Here is a 21,645-nt window from a genome sequence, read left to right as displayed (position 1 = left end):
TCTACTTTTGATACTCGCTGATCATAATGGTGATCCAATCAATATAGATGTTGCCTTATTTGGAAGCTGTTCCCTGTAAGTGACTACATAATTCCTTAAGAATCTGCTATTCAAGAGAAGACTGAGAACTCATATCTCTGCGCACATGGGCGGTCGTTCTCTCTCCCTCCAGGGCCTGGCATAAAGATGAAGGTAAAGCCAAACTGTGTCTGAGTGTTTTGCTTCAACTGAGGTGAAAACGGGACACCATTTATAGTGCCAACAAGAACAAAAATTGCTACCAGCAGCACCCCCACATTTGTGGGAATGACCTGGTATGCCCTAGACTTGGTTGCATGTCAATTATGCTGAACATTTCAAGGGCTCTATGTTCCTGGTCATTACGCATGCCCATTTCAAAATGTTTGGACGTGCATAAAGTTTGTTCCGCAAACTCAGATCTCTGAGAAGTTACAAGCGTTGTTTGTGATACATGGACTACTGGAAGCATTGGTCATGGGCAATGAAACATCATTTACCTGTTGTAAGTTTGCTTGCTGAGCTGGCAGGTTTGTTTTCAGATGTTTCGTCACCATGGTGACGAAACATCATCAGTGAGTCTCCGGTAAAGCGCTGGTGTTCTGTCCCGCTTTTTGTTTGTGTGTCTTGGTCTGTTAAGGTGGGTAATATCATTTCCGGTTCTTTTTCCCAGAGGTTGGTAAATGGGGTCCAAATCGATGTGTTTATTGATGGAGTTCTGGTTTGAATGCCAGGCCTCTAGGAATTCCCATGTGTGTCTCTGTTTAGCCTGTCCTAGGTTGGATGTGTTGTCCCAGTCGAAGTGGTGTGCTGTTTGTCTATATGTAAGAATACTAGTGATAATAGGTCATGTCTTTTGGTGGCTATCTGGTCATCTTGTATCCTGGTGGCTAGTTTTCTGCCTGTATGTCCGATGTACTGTTTGTTACAGTCTTTGTATGGGATTTTGCAAATGACATTCATTTTGCTGGTTGGTAGTATAGGGTCCTTTAGGTTTCATCAATTGCTGTTTGTGTGTTGGTAGGTTCGTGAACTACAGTGATGCCAAGTGGTTGGAGTAGTCTGGTAGTCCCCTCGGAGGTGTCTTTGTATGGTAGTGTGGCTAGAGTTTCTGGGCATGTTATGTCTACTTGTTTGGATTTGTTGTTTAAGAATCCATGGGCTGCGTTTATTGGGTACCTATTCTCCTTGAATACACTGTTTAGCTGTATCTTCTGCTCGTAGTTCCTGGGTGCTGCAACCTGAACCTCAGCCTGAGCTACAAATCTTCTCAAGGATCACTTACCAGCAAGGAATTTGAGTATTTCTGCACATAAGTACAGCTCCATACCATCCATCATCCCACTGTCTAGCGGAAATAGTAGTCCAAATGATGAAGGCGGGTTTTAAGAAAGAGTCTACAGCATCAATTGATACCGAATTGTCCCTGTTCAATTATAGGACAACACCATATGCATCAACAGAGAAAGCTCCAGCAGTGTTACTGATGGGGAGAAGACTCCATACAAAGTTAAACCGATACTTCCCCCTCTCCCCACCCAACCCCCCACCAGGTTTGGAACAGGAGGAAGAACACCACCTCAAAGTGGTGGAAGCCATTTAATTCTAGGGGATGAAGTTTGGTGCTGGAACCAGAAAATGGCCCTGTGTAGGTACAAAGCGAGGTTGACACAAGGTCAGGTTCTGCGACTTACAAATTCAGGTAGGTGATACATTCCTGAACAAGCATGTGGATCACCTGAAAGCTGCTACTGCACAAACTGGACAGGAGCAAAACATACCGAGCTCCTCAGAACAGCCAGAAGGCCTGTTGGAAACCACAGGTGCTCCCCCTCTGTCTAGTGTCAAGGAAACCTCAGAGTCCAAAATGGATGCAGCCTTGATACCATTACCACTACCACTGGAAGAAGAGGAAACTCTCCTGAGATATTCTGGATGCAAGAGATGGGCCACGGTCCAGTACATGTCACCTGCATCTGAGTTAAAGTCAGAGGAACTGGACCTGGGGTGAAAACATTGCAATAGAAGCTACAAGCAAAAGACCCAGACTACATCCCCAGACTTGGAGGAGAAGGCTGTAGTGATTAGAACCAGGTGGACCTCATTGATTACAAGGTCCTTGTTTGTGGTTGGTAACCTGAGCCAATCAGGAAAGGTTTGGCTGACCAATGTAATGAGATTAAAATCTTCCCCATTGAAGACTGACTCCATGCTGGCTGGCCAGAGCCAGTGTACTGTGCACTAGTAAATAAAAGGTGACTGGATGACTCTAAGTGGCCTCTGTCTTGTCATTTCAGTCCACATGGTGTATTGGGTACAGACGTTTTCAGCATCTGAAGATCCGAATGATACTGAATGTTGTCCAGTCCCTTAAGGAGGACCTGCAGAGATGTCTTGGAGCTGAGACGTCTGACCTCCAATAATCATAGCCATCTTCCTTAGTGCTAGACATGACTCCAGCCAGCAGAGAGTTCTCCTCCAATTCCCAGTGACTCTGTAGTTTTTGTAGAAGCCACTTGATGTCACAGTTGGCCAAATGTGACCATTATGATGAGGGCAGTCACTTCCACCTCACCTCTGGAACTCTGTACTGTTGTTCATGTTTGAACCGTGGCTGTGCTGAGTTCCTCTGGCAGAATGCCAACTAAGCATCAGTGAACAAGTTCTTGCTGAGCAAGTGCTGCAAAATAGCACTACTGATGACCCTTTCTGTCACTTTACTGGTGATCGAGAGTAAGCTGACTGGGTACTAATTGGCTGAAGTAACTGTGGATATATGGGATAAACGGGGGTGACTTAGGCCTCTGTTCAAGTTGTCAAACAGAGGTTTAAAAATAAAGATGGATGAAAGTTAAGAGCAGTTAAGCTGGGGCAAGGGTAGAATTGGGTGATATAAGCAATCTCAAAGATGGCAATCGGCACATATCAATTTGAAGCTCATGCAGTTGCCAGGGAGCACATGAAATCGATGGCAAGGAAATTGAGTTTATACCAGAAACTAAAGATGATGGTTTCAGTATTCCATGAATTTAATTGGATCAAATTTCATCTTATCCAGTAAGCTCAATATTCAAGCTCTATTGTAATGAAACAAGCCAGCCCTAACATTGAAATAGCATTTTGCTCCTTTCAGATGTGGCATAACTAACATGCTCCTGTGATTGATTTTCAATTGTCAGGACACTAATTGGGAATCAGAAGAGAATGTATGGAACAAAGTAGATCATTTTGCTTCTCAAGCCTACTCTGTCATTGGATCAGATTACAGCTGATATTCTATACCTCAACTTCATTTACCCAGTCCCACTTGTCCATTCCATATATTTGGATACCCAAACCTAACAAACTAAATCTTTTGGTGCCAGTATCACCAAAACCCTTTTCTTTGGTAGGGGTGACACAGGGCAGTGGGGGAGTCATGAAGTGGTAGTAAAAGGGAGAGCTGCTGCTGTTCTGAGTTTCTGCTCTGTTAGAGTTTTTGAAAAGATTTGTAGCTCGGGTTGTGGATGAGGTTGTAGGTTTGTTCGCCAAGCTAATATGTTTTTATGTAGACATTTTGTCATCTCGCTCGTTGATGTCGTCACAGGAGTGTGTTAGTTATGTCATATCTGAAAGGAACAAAATCCTATTCCAACACCACTGACCCAGACTGGACAACTGCATTAGAACAAGCCATCACCATACAACAACACAGGACCAGAATAAGGAAAAGACAGGCACTACAGGAGAAAATATCGAAACTCACCCACAAAACAGTATAGACAACGCAGAGACATGAAGAAAGAATCTCTCTGACAGACCATTCACAGACTCAGAAATCCATCCTGATACACAGACCAAACTATAACTACAAAGACACCAGAAACATCGACTTGCTAGCAGCATAAGAAGCCATATTAAAAAGCAACGGACTAGATGAAGAAATACAAAAGATCAGACAGACAATAGCCCTAACTCTTAGCAAAGGAAACTGGAACACACTCAGCACAGAAGAAAGGAAAGCACTGGAGAAACTCAAAAGGGACAAGAACATAGTTATACTACCAGTGGACAAAGGAAGGACTATGGTAATATTCAACAGAAATCCGTACATAAAGAAAGCAAATGAACTACTCTGCGTTACTGCTACTTACCAACAGGTGGTGATGGACCCAACCCCACGGTCTGAGAACAGAATTACTATGACTCTAAAACTAAATAGATCAGGAGCGATCAGCAAAATAGACCTTAAGAAAATGAAACCCAATTAATCCAAAACACTGATTCTAGGGACTACTCAAGGTTCACAAAGCAGAAGCATCCCTGAGACCTATTGTATCACTCCCAGGCGTGCCTACCTATAAGTTAGCCAAGCAAGAAAGACTAAAATACAGAGTAGAATACTCCAACCATTCCATTCACTCCCAAGAGTTCCTTAACATCATCAGAAACATCATGCCACATTCGAGGATGATGAAATAATGATTTTGTTTGTTCTTTACATCTATAAACATTGACCAAGAATACCATTTGCGACACTATCTGACGAAGTGGATACTAGGATACCCAACAATACCAATGTGTTAAAATTACTGGACCTATGCTTCGCAACTTACTTTGCATTCAGTGGACAAGATGCAGACAAATCAACAGCACACCAACAGGCTCCCCAATATCAGTAATGCAACTATCCAACCCAAACTCTGAATCTGGTATATAGATGATATCTTTATTATCTTTAACGATACACAACTGGAAGAAACTCACCACCACATCAATAACTTCCTCACTGGAATAAAGTTCACTGACGAAGAAGAGAACAACAGCAGACTTCCCTTCCTGGACATATTAGTGGAAAGCATGCCAACTGGTGAACTTCATACCAGCTTGTACAGGAAGAACACCCCTACTGACCAGATACTGAGCTGTAACAGGAACCAGCACAGCATCCACAAACTTAACTGCATTACAACACTACTTAACCGGGCAGAATAGGAACACTTATTCAAGGTATTTAAATGGAGTGGTTGCCCCAAGAGCACTATTCACCAGTACTTGCGTAACAACCTAAAGAAGAAAACTACATGACCGGACACTTTGGTGATCATACAATACACAAAGGTCATATCAGAAATGTCTACCCGATTACTCAGACCTCTACGAATCATAGTGGCCCACAAACCAGTAAATCCCTTTCTCCAGCTCCTGACAAAAGTGAAACACTGGGCATCCATATCCAACAGGACAAACGTAATCTACAAGATACCCTGAAAATACTTTGGAAAAACACTACATAGGACAAACAGGAAGAAAACTGTCTATACAAGTACATGAACATCAACTTGCCGCTGCCAGGCATGACCAGTACACTTTCATTTCAAACCACACTAACAAGGTCACAAATTCAACTGGGACAATGTAACCATCTTAGCACAGGCAAAACCGAGAGACGCAAAAGAATTCCTTGAAGCTTCGCACTCCAACCGTGACTCAAATGCACATATTGAACTGGACCCAATATACAAACCATTCTGACACAGAACTGGAAGTACCAGAAAACAGGGACACAAATATCAGGTGGGACAGACCACCTATGCTTCACCTATGTTATGGACCAGACTAAACCCCTCAAAACATTTCAAGAAGGTAGCCCAGACTCTTAACTTTGCGTTTGTTTTAAGTGGATATTTCAGGAGAAGATCAGCTGGTCAGACTACTTAATTTTAAACAAAACAGAATTTATTTACAAGATTACTGAATTAAACATAAAGAACAGAATACCAAATAACTTATCCTATCCAGAAACCCAATAGACTATCCCAACTTAATGATCCTGTTCGAAAATACTTGCAACAATCCCATAAACACCCCTTGGCACAAAAGGTAAAATGAAACATAAGTTCTTACAAGAGAGAAGTCAGAGAGAGAGAGAGAGTCCAGCAGCCTTTCTTCACATGGTCACTGCATTCAAACCAAACTGAACAAAAAACAGCTGTGAGAACTGGCCACTCCCCTTTCATTGTACAAGTTTTTTTTCAAAACTTTGAATCCTTCTGCCTGAGGCAGTATCTGTTAGTTGTAAACAAATTGGCTCTAAAATCCATTCAACCTCAAATTTCGGAACCTGTGTCATTTACAACCTTTTTGGAAAAAAAAAACCAAGGACAACCCAACCTTATTAAAGGAACAGGTTTGTCACACCTGGCAAGGTAATGAAGTACTTGCAGAAAAACACATTGGGTGCCTGATTAAAGCTCTGCTTTCACACTTTGTCCTTTTGATCTTGATTTTCCCCACCAAAGAAAGTAGATCCTCTATCTTATCAACTCAATTTGGAGTATTACTTCAACCTTTCCTCATTAAAAAACTGAAATTGAATATTTGAATTGGGAGCACTGATCTATTAAAAAGAAACTTTACAACATATAGGTGGAAAATGGTCAAAGTGCTGGCAAATAGGACTAGATTAGTTTAGGATAGCTGGTCGGCATGGACGAGTTGGACTTAAAGGGTCTGTGTCCATGCTGTACATCTATGACTCGATATGCTTGAAATCTGGATATGTTTGGCACATTGTGGGATGTGCTGTGCAACTTTGATCATGTTTGCTTCTCTTCCTAGAGTTGCACGTTACACTTTTTGTGGTCTCAACAATAATCAGCTTTAATTAGCCTAATATTTGTGGTTGTTTAGTTGTACAGGGCCTTTTTCTGCTTGTTGATGATGAATGAATGGTATTCTTCCCCTCGTGTTTCGTCGGGATCAATACGATCTAAGATTCACAGTTCCGATTAGGCATCGAAGCTAAAATGTAGAAATTGAAGCTTAGGTAGATCGTCTTTTAGAAGTTTTTAACAGGTCAAGTAACTTGAAGTAACTGCTAAACAAGTTAATTTATAACTGATAATCAGAATGAATAATTGCACCATTGAACAATTGAGATTCTGTTTAGAAGCAGACTAGTAAAGTGAATAATGATCTTACAGAGAACTGAAAATTCAACTAAATGATTTGAAAGAAATCATAAGAATTTTTACTGCACAAGATAGACTCATTTGATCTATCATGTCTGGTTCTTTACCTGCAGTGCTCTACTCTGATCTCATTTTCTATTTCTTCAATGTTTTATGTTTGTAAATACTTACCATTTATAAGGTTATAGAATATTCAATGCTTCTTACATGAGCACCTTTGATAAGCATCCCCTTTTATTGTAATTTACTTTGAAAAATAAATGCATCTAATCCTATTTCTTTGTTCCAACGCTAATAAGAAAATAGTTCTAGGGATCGTGGATTTCACTTATGTAGGTGTATTGGAGAAGCTATCATTGTTATTGTTGAAGAAAAGGTTGAAAGATTTAATAAATGATGTTCAAAATTCTTTAAATATCTAAGACAGAGCAGATGGGAAGAAACTGTTCTCATTGGTAGAAGGGTTGAGATCGAGCGTGTATTGATTTTGGGTGAATAGGGAAGGAACCAGAGGCAACATGAGGCACTTATCAGGTTGGTAACTTCTATCTTTAGATATGCCTAATGTTGATCCTAGTATTCATACGCTCCACATTAAACCAGGGCTGATTCTTTGTCTTAAAGGTATTGTGGATTGAGAAATATGAGGTTGCAGTTTGTGGTGAAAAGTAATGCTGCTGCTGATTTCCAGTGCTTCATGGATGTCCAGTTTTGAGCTGTTAAATCTACACTGAATCCATCCATTTAGCAGTGTGGTGATGTCGAACAAACTTATGATGGATGTCCTTGGTGTGAAAGCAACATTTTTATCTCCCCAAGGATTGTACAGTGCTCACTCTTACTAATACTGTCATGAACAAATGTATTTGTGACAGGTTGAATTTGTATGAATGAGGTCAAGTCTGGAATTAGGCGTCTAATGACAACCATGGAATAATTGACAATTGTTGAAAAAATCCATTTGGTTTATTGGCATCCTTTAGGGAAGGAAATTGGCCGTGCTGGCCTGATCTGGCTGACGTGTGGATCCAGACTGCCCATAGGCAATAAATGCTGGTTTAGCCAACAACATCCACGTCCTCTAAGTGAATGAAACAAAGCCGTTTTTTCCCTCATGATGTTGGTCTCATCATCTAGTACAGGTCCACTCTCTCAGCTGTGTTTTTCAGGACAATGCCAGCTCAGTTAGTAATGGTACTACTGAGCTACCTTTTGGTGATGGGTGTTGACATCAATGAGGGTAGTATAGACTGATCTGTATCTAGCTGATCATTTAAAGTAACAGGGAGTTGGAAAGGAAAAGTAGAAATAGTCTCCAAAACCACTTGCCTTACCTGGGGCATTCTTGGCAGAGCCATCAGAAATCTGTCTTCACACTCTGTGTTTATGTTATGTTTAACAAATTGCAAAGAGAAAGCTTTTCTACGTGTCTAAGAAAAGCAGAGAGCTTTCACACAGTACAGAGCATTACCGGAATTTCTCAGCGATTTAGATTGGAAATTTTGTACCTGGTGTAATATTCCCAGTATATTTTAGCTTTGTTTCCTGCAGATAATATCAAACATTTTATTTAAAATGTATCTTGCAATCGTGCTCTTAGCTGCTTTGGAGATAAATTGGTGAACAATCTGGTACACTTGTTATAGTGCCTTATTTATGCTAGTTCACTTTCAGGAGACCGTAGGGTATAATTTATCTCCTGATTGAGTTATTTGTCAGCACAGATATAGGACATAAACCATGTCCCTAGATCCTGAAAATGATAACCAGTGTTCTGTGCTGAATGGGATAGATAAGCTGCAGTGATCTGTTTTAAATCCAGTATAAATGTAATGAGATATTAGATTAGATTCCCTACAGTGTGGAAACAGGCCTTTCGGTCCAACCAGTCCACACCGACCCTCCAAAGAGTAACCCACCCAGACCCATTTCCCTCTGACTCATGCACCTAACACTATGGGCAATTCAGCATGGCCAATTCACCTGACCTGCACATCTTTGTGACTGTGGGAGGAAACCGGAGCACCCAGAGGAAACCCACGCAGATACTGGGAGAATGTGCATATCCCACACTTAATTCTCGTTAATCAACATACCTAGATCTGTACTGGTGTGACAAAGAAGTTAGGAATTTTTCCCAAAATGTGCTGTTGTACTTAAATATTCCTCTGCAATGTAGTGCATCTTGGCTGCTCCAACCTGCAAATTGCTATATTCTTCGCAGTTTACTATGCCCCTAATTTAGCTTCTACTGTTTTTGCTTAGTTTTATTAATTTGTATTGATATTACTATGTATCCTATTGCCCCTTAACATAGAATTAAGTTAATTATAGTTGACTATTGCAACCTTGAAATGGACATGTGCAGTGATGACTTCAACTATAATAATGCTTACCTAGTTAATTTTTGTATAATTGTCTATTTAGTTCAATGCCAACCATGAGGAAACTGTGTTTAGTTGAGTATTATATTTTTTGTACAGGTACCTGGAGAGTTATGAGAAGTTGCATCATTTTGGTGAGGATGATGAAGTACTTACCCCGACCAATTCTCGACCACAGGGTGTCGTCTCTGGGGTTCATTTGTTTTATAATCGACATCAGCACATCATCCCAGGTAAGTGCCAACAAGTGGAACCTCCAAAACCTGTAATAATTAATTGCATGATTTATCTTGGGCTGGGAGTGGGAGGGTGAGTTACGTAAGCTGTCAATGGTTTTGTTTATAAACGGTTCATATCAGAAGATTGAGAAAACTCCTACACCTAGTTGTGCTGCTTCCTCAATCCAGTAGTACCATAGGGCTGATGCAACTATACTTTGGTCAGTGTAAATGTACAAAGTAATTACATTGCAGTATTACTACAGAGAATATTTGTGGGCATACCTGATGGTACCACTAACAAAGCCATTACTAGAACAGCTGTCTGCTGTCCTTCAAGAAAGCAGTGACAGATGAGAGATTCTGCTAATTTAATAAAATGTCTTTGGACCATCAATTTAACCTTGACTAAGTTAGACTAGGCTGTGGAAACTAGTGGTTGAAGAAATATTAAAAGCACCTTTCAAAAGTGTTTTCAGCAGGTTCTTCTACCATTATAGAATAATACAGGTAAGAAAGCAGCTATTTATCACAGTATGACAGTCCAGATTTTTAATAGTCATTTTATTATTCCCATTTACCTTTTGCCATAACCCTACTAATAATCTTTGAAGTATGATTTAAGCTGCTTCAACTACTCTTTCTCAGTCTATTCTTAATGCACACAATAACTGTACAAATGAAAAAATAGAACTCTGGTTCTTTTATTAATTATTTCAAGTTTGCATCCTCTGGTGACTGCCTCTTCTGTCACTGGAAACAGCTTATCCAATGGAAAACACCTTGAGAGTCTCTTCGTAGAGCTGAAATTCCAGTGACATTCTTAAATTTGCTCTGAAACCTTGAAATGTTGTACCTACAGTGCAATGCAGTAGTACAGCTGGCACTTAGCCAATGATCTCTGCAGGTCTTTACATTCTTTCCTTTTATTTTAAATGTCAATGATTCTGACTTTTTCAATGTAGCCTTCTCTTTTTGCTTGTCTACTGTCTAAGATTTGTGTATATACACCTCAGGCTTTTCTGTTTCCATGATAGCTTCAAAATTGTGCCTTTTTAAATATAGATTGCCTCATTGCAATGCATCACCACACTCTACATTAAATCACATCTTCTATGTCTAACTCCATCTTAGCAGTTTATTATCCTGATGTTTGTTACTGTCCTCTTCATTATTTCATAAATGAAGTTAGTTTAATGTCTTCCATAAATTGTGCACATATGCCCTGCACACACAAGTCTAGTTTGTTCATATATATCAAAAAGACCAGAGGTCCTAACACCTGGGGGGTATCGCATCTCATTCCAATCTCAAACAACTCTTCACTACACTGTTTCTGTTTTTAACTAATTTTATAACCACAATGCCAATGCCACAGTAAGCTGTCAAAATTCTCGTCAGGTCTTTGCACTAAGTTGCACATGTCATGTGGCTTGTATGATTTTAGTCTTTTGTCAAATCTGATTGCATTACCATTTGACAATAAAATAAACTAATGATATTCTTTCTTTCAGAAAGTGTACGTCGGGGTTATGGGCTTTTTACAGAATTTACCACAATCAGTGATTATAATAAAGTGGTGCTGTCTTTACTTTCGGGACTTCCAAATGAAGTGGACTTTGCAATCAACGTATGTACACTTATGTCACATGGGAACAAACAAGTACTGCAAATGGAAAAAGACCCAAAGGTGGTTACACTGCTGCTTGCACATGCTGGGATTTTTGATGATAGTAAGCAACTTTTTTTTATAATTTATAAATGTGTTATGAAATCATCAAAATTTCAGAAGCTAGCATCGGAATAAAAGTGTGTCCTGGTTCAAAGCAGAGTTGGGAGAAGTGGGAGGCTTGTCTTTCTTAAAGAAAAGGACGAGAAATTTGAACATAATAATTTAGTGTGAAAGGGAAGGATGCATTAAGCCAACGAAAAATCAGTTGCACTGGCAGAACAATGACATTGTGCTCACTGCATGGAGAGAAGTGGCAAGACTGAGGAAATTAATCTAAATGCATAGGTAAGTATGTAGAAGTTTTATGCATAGTTTTGTTATTAGTAAGAGTTTAATGTTGGTGTTAAGACTGGATAATTTACTCCGGTCACATTAGAGGGGAAAAAAATTTCAAAGAAGAGAGTCTAACTCAGCTGGGTAAAGGGAAATGTGAAGGAGTTCCAGCAGACCTGTGTAACAGACTCCCAAGTATTTAAGACGAATAAGCTTTGATTTTTATGTTCTTAACATGCAGCCAATTTGATGACAGTGCATGAACCCGTTATCAGTTTTTTAACATGAGTAAGTAGGGGTTGAACAGGGGCAACCTGTGCAGCCTGTGTGGGAACATGGGCTAATGCTTGGTGGCACAGTTTAAGAGCAGTGCTGATACCTGCAAGGATGAGGGGAATAACTCCGGCAAAGGCAGCTAGCATTTGGAGCTCAATGTTAAAAATCACAACACCAGGTTATAGTCCAACAGGTTTAATTGGAAGCACACTAGCTTTCGGAGCGCTGCTTCTTCATCAGGTGATTGTCAACCACTTGATGAAGGAGCAGCACTCCGAAAGCTAGTGTGCTTCCAATTAAACCTGTTGGACTATAACCTGGTGTTGTGCGATTTGTAACTTTTGTGCACCCCAGTCCGACACCGGCATCTCCAAATCATGAACATTTGGAGCAGAAGGCTGCCTAAGGGAAGAAATGCGAAGTAAAATTATTTAGATTTGTAGGGAATTTCATAATCCGAAGAATAGCGCACTCAATTTCAAGAGTTCCAAAGGATTGTTGCATATTATTCTCCAACACCATCCTGAATCTTATACAATGATCACTGTCATAAATGATTCCCCACTGAAGCTTGATCCATTTAGTCTACATCTCCAAGGACCAGGTGCAACAATGCATCTATCCTTGTCGGACTGAGAACATACTTCTGTTGTCAACTCCCCCAGACATAATCTAGGAATGCTTGCCCCTCACTGCCCCTTCTACTACCAGTATCCCAGTCTATATTTTGGTGGGTGAAGACCACCATATTAGCCATTCTATAATGTTGGCATTGCTTTGTAGCTTCCCTTAAGATTTAGTCCCCAAATTGTTTTCACTAATTTCCACAAATTTGGCTGATGTGTTTCTTACATACACCAGTGATTGTATTCTAACAATACATTATTAGCTGAAATGCTGAAAGGACTTTGAAACATTCTGTGGTAATTAAAATGGCTACACAAATGCAAGCCTTTTTCTTCCCTGGAATTCGATCCCAGGCGTAGGACTGAAATTTGCCTATATGGAAAACAGGATTGGTAACAAAAAATTGCATGTTATAACACATCTTGGACCTGGAATGGTAGAGTTACTCTCCTAGTTAAAGGCAGTTGAAAAAGAATAGCACTGGTACAGATGCATAATCTATAAAAATTGAGGGGTTTATTGCCTTACAGGGTATCTTTCACACTGGAAAGCAATGGAAGGGAATTGAAGGAAGAAAATTTTACAAGATTACTAACAGGCACACAATAATAATGGTAACAGGAGAATCCAAGATCCTCAAATAAGCTAGCATAAAAAGAAATAAAGTGAGAAGAGGGAAACATTTTTCTCATATATGGTGGAGTCCTTTCTCATTCAATATGTTAGTCAAACAACAAGTCACTAATCATGTCAGAAGTAATAGAATAAAACAGCACCCTCAAGGAACTGATTACTACATAGTAAGGTATAACAATAAGATTGTGAAATATTTTAAGCAGAACAAAGATTAAGGTTAACAAATAAATTGAGATAGAAGGTTTATCTACAGAGAAACTGGAAAAATGTTCTGGGAAACTGAGAGAAAACTTTCATATGGTTATCAGTTGAGTTCAAGGAAAATCATTATAAGCTGAAAATAGTAAAGCTTCAAATACAGAAATAAAAGGAAAATTGAATCTAAACTTTTTACTCAGCATTTGAATATTAAAAGATGAAGGAAGAGAACGTGGGAACTTGGGAGAGAAGATTAAAATAAGGCAAATGGAAATATCAAAACAAAATTGCATTCCTTAATCATAAGGAAGAGGTTGGGTTTGGTGATGCCCTAACTGCAGGAGGTGCATTTCCTGCACATGATGTTGCACTGCCTGAGATGTTAAAGCTAACAACCTCTTGAGCAACTGGTTATGCCAAATCTTTCTTTTTGAATATATGTAGATATCTTGTTGCAGCACTGTAAATTCTGTGCTAAACTTCTGGCTGCCAAAATGTCAGAAGATTAATGTACTGCTAAGGATTATACCTGTACAGAGAAGGTTGGTAGGCCAGGAGCAAGGGCTTTGGGAGTTGATGCTATCCTTAGGGGCAGGATTAGTCCCAAGTAGTACATCTTGTGTTGGAGCACCAGAGATTGCGACTGAACTGATAGGTGCACACCAATTATGAAAAGTTAAGAGAAATGACACTTGTACCAGCTGACAGCGTGAGTATATGTTTATGCTTAATGGACTTCTGAGGTCTGGCTTCAGCATCAGGAATAAGTGTTTTTAAAAACTCTGTCAACAATAATGAAAATTTAAAGATAGATAAGACATTAAAAGATGAACAAGACAAGTTCATAGGTCTGTTTCTGTGCTGCACGTTCCTACGTAATGGTAACATGCCTCGAGACTGTCCACCGTTCAATTAAGTCACAGCTGAATTCTACTCCATTTACCCACTGTATGCGATTCTTGGTAATTTCAAGATGATATGAAGAAATTACAGAATTTTCACATGTCGATGAATATATTCAATGCTCACATGTTTGATGTAGCCTCATCATTCCTATCACACATACATAGCATTCTTCCACACACCACACCCATACTTTCTGCTCTCATCCCCGCCCAAGTTCTCTCCCACTTCCTACCCCTCATGCTCTCTTCTCTGCTCTCTCCTACCTGCTAACTTTCCTCTTCCCCTCCCCCACTCCTCTCTCTTCCTCCACCCCTGCTCTCTTCAGAATTTGAAATTTGCTTAAGTCTCTGTTTTCATTATAAGTAAAGTATATATTCTTTGTTTTAGGTCCAGGGACCTACTTGAATGTATATGAATCAGAATGGAAAGTTAAATCTGGAAGAGACTTCATAAAGGTGACTATGCAATTCAGCAGATAACAGCAAATATGTAAATAATACTGTAGTACAAAATTGATATATTTTAATTTTCTGAATTTTTATGTCATGCATTGAACACATAACAACATTGTTTATAACAGTTAGAATCTGGATTGCGCTCTGTAGCTAACCACATATTAGAGAGTCTGGAATAGTAAGTGTCTTTTGTGCAAAGATTACATCATTAAATCTGTAAAACAAAAACCTACTCTTTCTGACTTGATAGTAAAAACATTTTTGACTTAAACCAGAAGTCATTGACTGAAAACCAAATTCCATGCTGTCCTCATGAAGTATAATCCTAAATGAGCATTCTTCTATGAGCCCTGATAAGTTCATGCTGTCAGGTTATTCAAATCTAAGAGTAATCATAACCAAAACTAATGTAGATGATATCCCATATTGGAGATTAATACAGTGTGAGTTTGACTTTTTTTTTTCTCCTTCTACCTTTTAAATTCATGGACACTGAAGCTAATTATAGCCCTAGTATTATTGTCCTGGTGAGAATGTCCCAGGACAGGAATTGCATCTGAGACCTGATGAGTTTCTGGTACCAAGGTGTAATAGACATAGCCGTGTCATCCCTCAACCAATGTATTCTGATCAAAGGTCTGCGGATTAAAAGCGTAGTAAAGGGTAGAGGGGAAATGAGATTGACATAACATTGGGTCTAATATTGAGACTATACAGCTGGTTGAAGGAAATGGCTGCATGAAGTGGCAGAAGAAGGCTGCAGGATGTGGGGAGTGAAAGGTAGGAGAGTGAAAAGGAATTGAGAAAGAAGGCTGCAAAGGAGAAAGAGCAGTTTTAAACCTGTCAACCATGTAGCTGGGAAAACCATAATTTGCTGAGGTATTTAATTCCTTGAAAATGAATGTGGAATCTGTTGTTTAAGGCTGTTTATGATCAGGAGCTACTATTTAGGGGCAATGTAATAAATACTATTGTCATCAACGTTGTCAGTTGCCTAAATCTGTGATTGAGATTGGCAGTGATTCAGTTGTGACTGCCTGGTTAAAATGTTCCAGCTTTGTTTATATGTGATGGAAATGCATTAGTTATTTCCTCAGTCTGTGGTTGGTGTGTGTGTGTGTAGTGGTATCTCAGTTAATTTTGAAAACAAATTTGTGGCCAACTTATGCCCGTAATGTAAATGCTGAGGCGTAATGTAAATGCTGAGGAACATTATGTATGTTGTGTGTAGAGGCTTTAATTTCAGTTGACTATTAAGTATATTGATAAATACTTATAATTTTTGTGAATCCAAGTTTCCCATGTCTACAAATACAGAAAGTATTGCTACTATGTGACTGAATTACATAAGAAATTATTTATTGAGAATGAGAAAGAGCGCCGACAACCAAAAATTGGCCGTCCCAATAACTTTAAAGTGACCTCTGAGAAAATCTTGAGAGGAACCCTGAAAAATTATTTTGACTTGGAGCCAGGTTCGAAGAAGTAGAGCTGATTACATAAAATGAATGACCATGTTGTAAGCAATCGTGTAACAAAGCTGTGCCTCTAAACTAGATATTCTAAAAATTGCGCTTTTGATGGCTTTATAAATAAAGGCATAGAGTACACAAACTATGTATGTAATATAAAAAAGTAGTTGACCAGAACTGTACACCGTACTCTGAAGGTGGTCCCACCAATGTCCTGCACAACCTCAATGTGACTTCCTAATTCCTGTACTCAGTAGTCTCAGCAATGAAAGCAATCATGCTAAATGCTGCCTTAACCACCCTGTCTACTTGTGATGCAAATTTCAAAGAACAATCTGTCTGAACCCTTTGGGTGTCTCTGTTTAACAACACTAGTCAGGGCTCTACCGTTAACTGTATAAGTCCTAGGATTCCTGATGAAGGGCTTTTGCCCAAAACGTCGATTTCAAAGCTACTTGGATGCTGCCTGAACTGCTGTGCTCTTCCAACACCACTAATCCAGAAATAAGTCCTGCTTTTGTTCATTTTTAGCAAAATGCAAAACCTCACATTTATCCGATTTAAACTCCATCTGCCACTCAGCCCGTTGGCCCATTTGATCAAGATCTGTTTGTAATCTTAGACACCTTCACTGTCAACTATACCACCAATTTTGATGTCCTCTGCAAACATACTTACGATGCCTTCTAAATTCTCATCCAAATCATTTATATAAATGACAAACAGTGGTCCCAACACCGATTCCTACAGAACACTGCTAGTCGCAGAGCTCTACTCTGGAAAAACAACCCTCCACCACTACCTTCTGTCTCCTATCGTCAAGCCAATTTTGTATCCAATTAGCGTGGTCTCCATGAATTCCATGTGATCTAACTTTACTAATTAATTTCCCATGTGGAACCATGTCAACGCCTTTACTAAAATCCATGTTGACAGTGTCTACGAGTCTTCCGTCATCAAGCATTTTGGTCACATTCTCAAAAAAACTCAAATCAAGTTTGTGAGACATGATTTCCCATGCACAAAGCCATGCTGACTATTCCCAGTAAGTCCTTGCCTCTCCAAATGCATGTAAATTCTATCTCTCCGAATCATCACCACCAACCTACCCACCACTGATGCCAGACCCACGAGTCTAGAGTTCTCAGGCTTCTTCTTACAGCCTTTCTTAAGTAATGGCACAACATTACACTTCTTCCAGCACCTCATCTGTGGCTTTAGGTGATATCTCTTCTAGGGACCCTGCATTTTCTTCCCTAACTTCCCAAAACATCTTGAGATAGGCTTGATCTGATTTATCCATGTTTGTTTTTTTTAAGACCTCCAGAACCACCTCTTCTGTAATGTGTGGACTATTTTCAAGACATCAATATTTATTTCCCTGACTTCTCTAGCCTCCACTTTCTCCACTGACATGGAATATTTGTTTAATATCACTCTCACCACCTGTGGTCCCACACATTGACAATCTCATTGATCTTTAAAGGGCCCTATTTTCTCTGTAGTTGTTCTTTTACTCTTAATATACTTGTCGGAAACTCTTTGTATTATCCTTAACCTATTTGCCAAGGCACTCTGATATTCCATTTTTGCCCTCCTGAGTTCCCGCTTGAGAATACCCTGACACCCCTTATACTGGATGTTTTTAAATTGGGGAGGGTGCACAAAAGTTTTACCAGGATGTTGCCAGGACTGGAGGGTTTGAGTTCTAGGGACTGTCTGGATAGGCTGGAAAGTTTTCCACTGGAGTGTAGGAGATTGAGAGGTAACGTTATAGAAATTTATAAAAATCATGAGTGGCATAGATAAGGTGAATGACAAAGCTCTTTTCCCGTAGAAGGGGGAGTTTAAAACTAGGGGGCATATTTTTAAGGTGAAAGGAGAAAGATTTAAAAGGGTCCCAAGTGGCAACTTTTTCACAGAGGTTGGTTTTTATGTGGAATGACCTGCTAGAGGAAGTGGTGAATGCAGGTACAGTTACAACATTTAAAGACAAATTGATAGGGACATGAATAGGAAAGGTTTGGAGGGATATGTGTCAAACACAGGCAAATGGGGCTAGTTTAGTTGGGGAAATCTGGTCAGCATGGCCGAGTTGGACTGAAGGGTCAGTTTCTGTGCTAGAAGACTCTATTATTCTGGTTTTGGGAAGAACTTGGCTCCAAGGTTAACCCACTTACCTTTCATCTCTGAAACTTGAGTTCAAATCCAGATCAGAGTGAAAAGTTGCAAGTATTCTCTGGCTGTGTGGCTTCTGTGAAAGGTGTTGAAAAATCTCTCAGCAGTCCCTTGTAAGCATCACAAAATGTCCTATTTGACAATCTCTTTTGTAAAGACCACAAGATGACTGCTATGGAAAATGTTGGAGTAAGGGAAGAAATTCCATACTGCTGCTGTAGGATATGCCCTTAAATTTTGGGATCTAGGAATTTTATCCTGCATTTTGCTGTCCTGTACTTAATCGTGGCATGAGCTGTCTGAAATGGGAAGAGCTCAAATGTCTCTATATAGCTATCCTTTCAAAAAAGGTTTTTGGCTATTAATCATGTTTTTTTGCACTTCAGATTTAATTTTATCTATATTGTTGATTCTGTCATTTCTCCAAACCAGTTGGCATTTTGAGAGTTAATTATAACTATTATTAATAAAAGGGTTCATCAAAAATGTGTCATCTCCATTACATTGTTTTGACTTTGAAACAGAAGTGTGAAAGTGGGAAGCACACAGGCAGGAGGGAAGAAAATATTTGATTCTGAATGCAGCTGCGAAATTAAACACGTGAAAAGTTAGTGTAAATGTATAATGTATACACTAGCAAAGGAAAGCATCGGTTTCTGCAGTGCTGGGAAAGGTAATTGCAGGCCAGCAGGAACCAATTAATTGAACAGCTGATGTATTTGCCACTCTTGCATGTGGTCATGTATTTGGTTAGCTTTGTCACTGGCCAGGAGCACTTAGATTAATATTTGAGATATTTGACCAGAAACTGAACTGAACCAGCATACTGTGGCCACAAGAGCAGTTCAAAGGCTAAAATTCTGCAGTGAAGAACTTACCACTTAACTCCCAAAGTCTGTTCACAATCAATATTTCACTTCCTTGGGTGGGTACATCTCCAACAGCACTCAAGAAACATGACTCCATCTAGGATAAAGCAGACAGCTTGGATTGGCACCCCATTCACCATGTTCAACATTCATTACCTTAACCACTGATGTGCAGTGGCAGAAGTATGTATCAGCTACATGATGTACTGCACCAACCCGTCAAGTCTCTTCAACGTTACATTCCAAACCTGCCATCCTCTACCCCACACAATGACAAGGGCAACAGATACATGGGAATATCACCATCTGAAAGTTCCCCTCCAAGTCACACAGCAACCTAACATGGAGTTCTACCACTGTTGGTTCACTTACTGAAACAAATCCTGAAACTCACTCCTGAACAGCACCTTGGCTTTACCTACAGACACAACAGTGGTTCAAGAAAACAGCACATCATCAATTTGAGGGCAATTAGAAATGAGCACAGATGTTTGACCTTACCATCAGCATTCGCATCCATGAAATAAAAACTGTTGTCAATCAGAATAAGGCAGGGAAAGTGCCATTCATGGCTAACTATTAATGTATTATGCAAGATTGACATGTTTACTTTATTAGGTAACATCAGTGAGCCTCTGGTGAAGCACTGGTGTTAGCGACCCGCTTTCTGTTTGTGTTTAGGTTTTCTTGGGTTGATAATGTCAGTTCCTGTGGTAATGTCAGTTCCTGTTCTTAGAGGGTGGTAAATGGGGTCTAAGTCAATGTATTTGTTAGGAATGCCATGCTTCTAGCAGTCCTCGTGTGTGTTTCTGTTTGGCTTGCCCTCAGATGGATGTGTTGGCCCAGTCGAAGTGGTGTCCTTCCCATCTGTATGCAAGGATACTTCATGAGAGTGGATCATGTCTTTTTATGGCTAGTTGATGTTTGTGTATCCTAGTGGCTAGTTTTCTACCTGTTTGTCCAATATAGTGTTTGTTACAGTTCATGCATGGGATTTTGTAAATGACATTAGTTTTGTTTATTGTCTGTATGAGGTCTTTTAGCTGCTGTTTTAATATGTTGGTGGGTTTGTGGGCTACCATGATGTCAAGAGATCGGAGTAGTCTGGCAGGCATTTCTGAGACGTCTTTAATGGAGGAGAGTGGCTCGGGTCGCGTATGTCTGCTTGTTTGGATTTGTTAATGAGAACTATTTAAGATTGTGTTCATTGGGTACCTGTTCTTTTTGAATACACTGTACAGGTGATTGTCCTCTGCTGTTCATAGTTCCTCTGTGCTGCAGTATGCAGTGACATGTTGGAATAATATTCTAATGCAGCTTCATTTGTGGCTGTTTGGATGATTGTTTCTGTAGTTCAATATTTGGTCAGTCTGTGTTGTTTTACTGTAGATGTTGGTTTGAATTTCCCCATTGGCTGTTCGCTGTACTGAGACATCTTGGAATGGCAGTTTGTTGTCGTAATGCATTACACATTATTTCAATGAGCCACCACACACCGCAGCACCAAGGAAAATCACCTATTCAAAAAGAACGGGTTCCCAATGAACACAGTTCACTGATTTCTCAGCAACCAACCCAAACAAGCAGACAAAACATGTCCAGAAACCCTAGTCATTCTCCCCTACAGCAAAGACATCTCAGAAATGCCTGCCAGACTACTCAGGCCTCTTGGCATCATGGTAGCCCACAACCCACCAACACACTAAAACAGCAGCTTATGAACTTGAAAGACCCTATACAGATGACAAACAAAACTAATGTCATTTACAAAATACCTTGCAAGAACTGTAACAAGCACTACATTGGACAAACAGGCAGAAAACTAGCCACCAGGATACATGAACATCAACTAGCCACAAAAAGACATGACCCTCTCTCACTAGTATCCTTGCATACAGATGAGGAAGAACACCACTTCGACTGGGACAAAACATCCATCCTCGGGCAAGCTAAACAGCGACACACATGAGAATTCCTCGGAGCATGACATTCCAACTGGAACTCTACCAACAGACACATCGACTTGGACCCCCACATTTACCACCCTCTGAGAAAAAGAACAAGAAATGACGTCACCACAGGAAATAAGGTCACCATGGGAAATGGTGTCACCACAGGAAATGACAACACCAACCGAAGAAAACCTAAACGCATAAATAGAAAGCTGGTCACTAGCATCAGTGCTTCACTGGAGACTCACTGATCATGTTACCTAGTATGGTGATGAAACTTCTGAAAATGAACTTTCCAGCTCAGCGAGCAAACTTATATCCAGCATGTCAACCTGAGTTACAAATCTTCTCAAAACTCACTAGTGTTTACTTTAATCTTAGCATCAGTGCTACCTTTTGGTAATAAAATCAATAAATTCGCAAGGCCTATGGCCATTTTAGTCTGAAAATTCTTGACGTCATCTAATCCTGGAAGCTGAGCAGACTTGGTACTTGGAA

At 39.8% G+C, this 21,645-nt stretch overlaps 1 protein-coding gene across 1 annotated transcript in view; it reads left to right on the top strand.

The window, feature by feature from the left end:
* LOC140467209 (AT-rich interactive domain-containing protein 2-like) overlaps positions 1-21,645 on the top strand; it is a 257,492-nt gene that overhangs the window by 144,014 nt on the left and 91,833 nt on the right. The window contains exons 4-6 of the mRNA XM_072563419.1: positions 9,455-9,588; positions 11,088-11,306; positions 14,609-14,676. Of these exons, the coding sequence (XP_072419520.1) occupies positions 9,455-9,588; positions 11,088-11,306; positions 14,609-14,676 (421 nt within the window). The remainder of the gene's footprint in view (positions 1-9,454; positions 9,589-11,087; positions 11,307-14,608; positions 14,677-21,645) is intronic.

Source organism: Chiloscyllium punctatum, chromosome 45 (genome assembly GCF_047496795.1).
Source record: "Chiloscyllium punctatum isolate Juve2018m chromosome 45, sChiPun1.3, whole genome shotgun sequence".
In the NCBI taxonomy this organism is placed as follows: domain Eukaryota; kingdom Metazoa; phylum Chordata; class Chondrichthyes; order Orectolobiformes; family Hemiscylliidae; genus Chiloscyllium; species Chiloscyllium punctatum.
The sequence above is the reverse complement of the archived record's forward strand: the minus strand, read 5'-3'. Positions and strand labels throughout refer to the sequence as shown.